At 42.5% G+C, this 7252-nt stretch overlaps 1 protein-coding gene across 2 annotated transcripts; it reads right to left on the bottom strand.

Annotated features, from left to right (window-relative positions):
- Positions 1–528: 528 nt before the first annotated feature.
- LOC120953097 (uncharacterized) lies at positions 529–4400 on the bottom strand. 2 transcript variants are annotated; one of them, XM_040372778.2, is made up of 2 exons: positions 3840–4400; positions 529–2459 (listed from the first exon to the last, which is right to left on the bottom strand). In XM_040372778.2, the coding sequence occupies exons 1-2, from the start codon at positions 4138–4140 to the stop codon at positions 1390–1392; spliced, it is 1371 nt and encodes a 456-aa protein (XP_040228712.2). In that variant the 5' UTR covers positions 4141–4400; the 3' UTR covers positions 529–1389. The 2 variants fall into 2 exon arrangements, with proteins under 2 accessions (XP_040228712.2, XP_040228710.2); XM_040372776.2 differs by having other exon boundaries at positions 3813–4396.
- Positions 4401–7252: the final 2852 nt, after the last annotated feature.

Below are 7252 nucleotides of genomic sequence, written 5' to 3'. Positions count from 1 at the left end.
TCTTTGAGAACACTCTTCAAATATGCTCAGGCAAAAAATCTGACCGATATTTTGAAATATCTATAAAACATATTCATAAATATAATAAATGAAATGGGTATGAGTATTGAGGTATGACAGTCTCGAATTCTTAGCAAAATAACCACGTAGCATTGGCCAATATGGTTCTAAAATCATTTAATCAATCCATCAATCAATCTAGTCTCCAAATTCAGATATGAGGAAATATAAGGTGTCCGACTTTAAGTGACCGCCACTGTATATTCTAAGTGCATTGGCTCAGAGTCATTCCGTCGATTCAACTGCAAATAGTTCAAAGACAAATATTATATTGCACGACAACCGTCAACTATTAGCGAAAACATTGGTTCATATTACATCAGCATCCAAACAATTGCTGTCAATGCTCAATCGATCATCATTATCACACCAATATTGTATCATTCCAGTTTCTTTCTCTTTATTAAAGTTTCTTTCCTTCTTTGGTTGCTTTATCTAATTTCACACCATACATCAAACCATACTACCAACGGTTAGTTGCCTCCGTGCTGGAGCAACTGTAAGCAAATGTATTTATTCGACACACTCTACAGCATAATTAACGATGCTCTAACCTTCCTAATACACACACGAGCACACACACAGTTGGTGTCGCGCTTACGAGATTCGTATTGAATTGCACAAGCCCTTTCCCCTATGTCCGGTCCCGCGAACTTGACCTGCACCTGCCTTGCAAAGCATGCTACTAGCTTATAATGGTATAAATAAATAAATAATCATAAATTACGGTGGGTTACTGTGGTGGCGCAATTCTTCAGAGTTTCCATTTTCTATCCGCCCATTTGTTTTCGGTGCCAAACTGCGATCGTGAGAGTCTTCGGTGCCAAACTGCGATAGGAGTCATGTGTTTCCTATCCAAATAAGCTAAATTTAAGCAAATCAATTTTCCTACAGAAAGGAAACATTTCAATCAAATATTTTAATGTTAATACAAAGTTACTCAGCGCAGATTAAGGATCTCTAAAGATAAACTAAACGAAAATAGTTATGTTTCTGGTGTCGATCTGTTGTACTGCTACGTTTTCGAAAGCATGATGAAATGTAGTTTTTCCCCTGCCTGTCGCGTTCATCATTCATTCGCCTTTTTCTGGATTTTTATTGTCTCTGCTTCTCTTTTCGTTCTTTCATTCTCAAAGTTCTGAAGCTTAACGCTCGTAAATGCTGCATCATTTTCAGCTTCTTCGTGGTTTTTTTTTTATCTTTTATCCCCAACGCGGTGCAATCTCCTATCTTTCAACCAACTTCTCCACCCTGTCTGTTTGATTCTTCTATCGAAGGTTCGTCGCTTGTGCTTCTTCGCTTTTTCCGGGTTGCTTTTGCTCCCGTACACTAGAACTTTCGCTTTCTCCTGCCCATCAGCTGCTGTAGCCGGGGCGGGTTGTTGGCTTGCATTGGCCGCCGATAGCCACCGTACACTTCCCCGTACCGGCTGCGGTTCGGTGGGCCGTAACTCGTCTGCTGCTGCTCTGGTGCTACCCCATATTCCGTTCCACCCCAGCCGGCGTAAGCAGTGGCGTCGTTGTTAGTGCCAGCCGCACCGTCATCACTGCCGCTGGCTACAACACCGCTGACCGGGGCCGATGCTCCCGTCTGCTCGAACCGCTCGCCCCGATTCCAACCGCTCCAACCGTCCCACCCGTTGTCCTGCCGATCGAACTGCAGCTCGTCCGCATCATCAAAGAACTGTTCCACGTTCTGCACCGAGTTGAGCCCATCTCCGTACGCAGCCATCGACGGTGTCGCATCAAAATGGAAATGGTTGCTTTCGTACCCGAGCGGGATGTACTTGCCACCGAAGTCAGCCATCTGCTGGTGTGTATGCTGGATCTGGTGCGGTGACGAGCCGGCGTACGAATCGAACAGCGACAGACTGGGCGCGATCGGTGCCTTGGTCGTGCTCGTGGCCGACGTACCGATCGGAGGTAGCTTCATCTTGCCGGATGGTACCTGTTGCTGCTGGTGCTTCTTGTGGAAACCGGCATCCTTGCGGATCGGAATGTGAACCACCTCCAGCTTGCTGCTTTCGCTCTTGTCGCTACTGTGCGGCTGTTGTAGCAGCAGCTTCAAAGCAATCAGCGACGACACAAGCAGCGACTTCTTGCTCAGCAACAAAGATAGGGCCGTTGCCATTACCAGCTTCTTCAGAACGAAGTGCAGGAGTAATGCTTTCAGTGCCAGAATGCCCATCCCAATTGGGACCGCCTTTTTCATGTGCTTTTTCCATCCCTTTCGCTTCTGCTTGCGATGCTTCTTGCCCTTTTTACTCTTTTTGCCCTTTTTGCCCTTCTTGTTACCACCTTCCTCGATGCTGATCGAGTACGATCCGTCGTCATGGCCGCCACCTCCGCCCGTCACCACAATGTTGTTGTTGCTGCCTCCTCCACCACCCTTCTTACGACCTGTGGAAGAGAGTGGTCAAAACAAACAGTACAATAAGAAAAAAAGCCCCCTGTCCGAGTAAACGTGAAATTAAATCCCATTTAAACGGGTAAATTACGAGTGAAAAAATTGCTTCATTACATTACATTACACACTGCGAACGAAAGACATCAACGATTGATCAGCAACGAACCGAACCGATGAGCCATGTGTTAAACATATCTTTTTTTTTTGTGTGTGCAATTCAATCACTTAACAAGTGCACGGAGAGCAAACATTAATCTTAACCGGGCCATGCAGGCGTCATGATTTCCACCTAATTTCCTATTCGAGACCATCGGACTGACTATGCCTGCAGTTACGCTCCTGTTAGCCTCGCAACGGACATATCAAACGGCGAGCAGGATTCGCTTATGCTTCGGTGCATCTCACTCAAAGCATTGTGAGTGTAGCGGGCTCCCCTCCGCCCGGCGGCATGAACGTTTAGCGAACTGATCGTGCATGGATCGCATTCTTTTTTTGCTGCTGCGGCCTTCGTTTCTCACTTCCATGCCCACTGCCAGGCAATCACGCGTGACAAAAGTCCGGTGCGTGCTGCGCTTGCATGTGAATGTTTTTGTGTGTTCAGAAAGCGTCAAGCGTTGCAGCCGTTGCGAGGGAGCGATGATAATAGCAATTATGTTTACTATTTCGAGTTAGTAGATTCTTCGGTTCACAGAGAAATTCTGCATGCTTTTAAATGCACTGCAAATAACGGGCGATACCGTATCGTGCGGTTGGTGTGTGAAAAGTTAGCTATTTTAACATATGGTTCATAGATTTTTCCTTTCTAATTCATACTTTATAACATCAATTTGAGTAGATTTTAGGTAAAGAATGGGTAAGTATGAACCCTTATTTCTATGCATGATATTTCTTTTGTTCATTTTTTCTATTAAGGATTTTTTCAAATTAGTATTTAAATCAACCAATATACTCAACTCACAATACGGTGTATAGTGAAGTTATGTTTTATCAAAACATGATGTACAAAAAATGAATTAAATTTGTTTGGATATATAAACGCATAAAAATCATTTAAAAAGCTTTGATCAACATGTTAAAAAATAAGATCAAATTTACGCAAAGATAGTTTTTCATTTTTAAAATCTTAATCCAAACTAAGTATTTCATAAGATCATTGTTTGGAAAAGCACACTACTGGGATCGTTGTTTACTGGCTCCACTCTGATATAAACTCTCAAGTGATTGGAAATATCACTTTAAGTTCCCGTATTTCATTATCTAAAATGGAATCTTCACTTTGAATAGACATCCGTTCGCCTCTTTTTACTACATCTTAAGGACTAAATCAAACAAACCATCGCATTCACCTTCAGCAATGGCCGTTATATCCTGACCCGGTTCTGTTTCCAGCGATGATTCTTCTCCCTCCGCCGACTGCTCCTCGTCGCTAGCAGCAGCGGCATCTCCGGCCATATCGCTCCTTTTGATCAGTCCATGCTGTATGGCAAGTTGACGTAGTGATCGTAGATTGTTGCGCATATACGCACCCTGCAGGCTCGTTATCCTTCGCAACACATCCAAGTATGTCGCACTGCCCACATCACTCTTGACGTTCGTCCCGTTCCCCGAACCGGCCACTAGCACGACCACACTCGATAGCAACACTATCACCGCCAGCAACGAACACCGACCCATCGTTTTAGGCTCTCCCGTTGGCACTAGAACAATTCAATTGAATCCCTTTTCGGTATTTTTTGTGGCCCTTTTGCTGCAAATACCACAAGCCCTCGGTTTCGATCGGAACGGGCTGGTATCCCGGTCCGCACTGGTTAGCAATCGGAGGTGAACTAAAATCGCAAAACTGCAACAATCAATAAAACCTATCGCTCTGCAAAAAGCAGCTCGTTGCGGTCCCCCATTTTTCGCGCACTAGATTGCATCTGCCACGCAGTTTTCTCAGCAAAAGCAGACGCGGACCAACCACCCTACGGACCCTCGCCCAGTTATGCATCGGAACGCCCATTCCATACAACACGCAAACGCACAGGATGGGCTCTCTGTTACGCAATTGTGCAATCGTTAATTGGAAGCCCATTTTTCTGCGCTGATAAGACGAGAAAGAGAGATAGAGAAACGGGCGTACACAGCGCCATCGTTGCGTGCCATTATCCACAGCCACAACCCGGCACGTGTCTGCACACTCGCTGTGCAAATGAAGAGAAATGAAGAACATGCCACGAATGATCACTCATCACAACGGAAGACATTGTTTCACGTAATTGGCGAGCAGTGTTCTGACCATACTTCCGTTACTTTGAAGCTGTGTTTTAACAAACAGGAGAAAATCAATGCAGGATCCGGAGTAGTGCACGCGGAGCTTTACCAGAGAAAGTTCATGCTGCCGTGGGTACATTGCTGCAATGCAATAGTTGGGCTTATGAATTAATGTATTGATATAGTTTTGCCGTTTGAATTGAAAGTTGTTATATCTTGTTTTTGCTCGGTATAGATGTACAGTTATAGAACAATAATAAAATGCTCCATGCGTTTTCTTGATTCTGATGAACAGTTCTATTTCGTTGCTTTTTAATTTCTTTCATTAAGTCTTATTCTTTGCGCAACAACCTTAGTCGGTCTAAGCCTGTCTAAGCCTCTAATGAACTTGGCGTTCTGTATCTTGTTGGTCTAGTCATAGCAGGATAGTCAGTCCTACTCATATGGGGTCTTGGATCATAAAGGCATTGATCCCACGAAGGGCATGTTGTTATCTTCTTCTTTTTTGGCACAACAACCGCTGTCGGTCAAGGCCTGCCTGTACCCACTAGTGAATGTTGTTATCAAGTCGTGCAAATTTACGACTGTACCACGGGATCGGCCAATTTCAACAAGCCTAATAAAATAAATAAATACCCAAAATCGCAAACCCTTGCGCTAAACTCGGCCTAAATGAATAGAGAATATTTTAGAAACATTCGTTTCAGTAAGACACAGTTTATAGCTTCAATGTCTTCTTAAATATAGATAATATTTTTTAAAGTGGAATCGTGGAAGTTTTGGATTCAAGCATCGTTTGGATCGTCTCCCGTAGCAAGAACTAACTATCCGGCTGCGTGGTGCTTTATAAGGCTCGAAGGTCTGTATATGCAGACCTAACCGCTTAGGTCGTTACGCCAAAAAGAAGATGTGGTAATAGAAATAGTTCTGAAATTGTGGGAATAGAAAACTCAGCTTGTTCAAACGCAACAGGTAGGCAATATGTGCTGCACGAGGATTGCATACGTTTCAGGGGCACCCCATAAACATCGAAATGATCGTCGCCTATGGTTTCACATTGAAAGGATCATGGACATTTTTTTATTTCTCCTCATTGACGAAATATTTAAACAAAACGTGATGTATTTTTCTAAACAATCACGAGACTTACTCTTGTTGATTCTTATGACATAAAGGAGCACGCCTTATAAATTAATTAATTAATTTAGTAAGAGTACTAGCTGCAAAGAGTTAAAACTCATCAATTGTATGTATTGGATAATTTAGTTCAGAGAATAAAATTTGCAGTTAAGGCAAACAATCTTCAAACATCGCAAGTAAACACTTCTTCTTCTTTGGCTCAACAACCGATGTCGGTCAAGGCCTGCCTGTACCCACTTGTGGGCTTGGCTTTCAGTGACTAATTGATTCCCCCCATAGCAGGATAGTCAGTCCTACGTATGGCGGCGCGGTCTATTTGGGGATTGAACCCATGACGGGCATGTTGTTAAGTCGTACAAGTTGACGACTGTACTACGAAACCGGCAAGTAAATACACTATTTGTTTTTGTTTAAACAACAACGGTCGTAAAGGCCGCATTGGTATTGTCGATGTTTGCTCGAGGCCGTATTATTGGCATACATAGAACACATTTATAGTATGCTTGTACTAAGATAAATATATTTGCTTCTTCTTATTTTTCTTCTTCTTTCTGGAGGTTTATTTGCAGTTCGATATTGAAGTCTAGATCCCTGGGCCCTTGGCTACTAGTCTACTATTATGATATACAACCACAAGCCTCTGATTGATTATGGACGAGAGCTAAAGCCACTTGTAGTCCGTGGCGTTGTCTGTGAAAGATTTTTTCTTGAATGAGAAAAGCTTATTACTATACATATGGAGCTTTTTCTCATAACCAAGAATTAATTTTCAACAGACATGTGTACAATAACATTTGATCAATAACTTTGAACTAAGTCTACAAAATGTTTGCCCTCAACAGGTGTGAGCCGCGGCTAATGAATTTTCAAATCCAGGTAGTCCGCGGTCCTAAAAAGGTTGGAGAGCACTGTTCTAAACTAAATAGATACTAACAGCAAATCGGAAAGAGACGCTGAGAATAAGGTGTAGAAGTGGTTAGCCTATTTGACAGAGTTGAATCGCGCTCTCCGTAAATAAAAATAAAACAAAATAACAAAGGGCTTACACATCTTCTTGTTCTATTTGACGTAAACGTCCTACGCGGACATGCCGGCCTATACAGGCTTTCCAGACTTAATTCGAGGCTTACTAATCTAATCCAAATTAATTAGAAATTCACATTTTTGTTTTATGCTTATGAAACTCTTTGTTCTTGAGTAACTTGACAGACCTCAAACGTAGGTGTGCGACATATGTTAAACAAACTGTGTAATATTATATCTGTGTAGAAGTCCTATGTCACTATATGATGTATAACTGCACATGTCATCATGTTCTTGATGATGATGATAATATTATTCTTGATATATTAGACAAATTAGAAAAATATATAAGAGACAACATTTGAGTTTG

The sequence above is a fragment of the Anopheles coluzzii genome, chromosome 2, assembly GCF_943734685.1.
Source record: "Anopheles coluzzii chromosome 2, AcolN3, whole genome shotgun sequence".
Lineage (NCBI taxonomy): Eukaryota > Metazoa > Arthropoda > Insecta > Diptera > Culicidae > Anopheles > Anopheles coluzzii.
The sequence above is the reverse complement of the archived record's forward strand: the minus strand, read 5'-3'. Positions and strand labels throughout refer to the sequence as shown.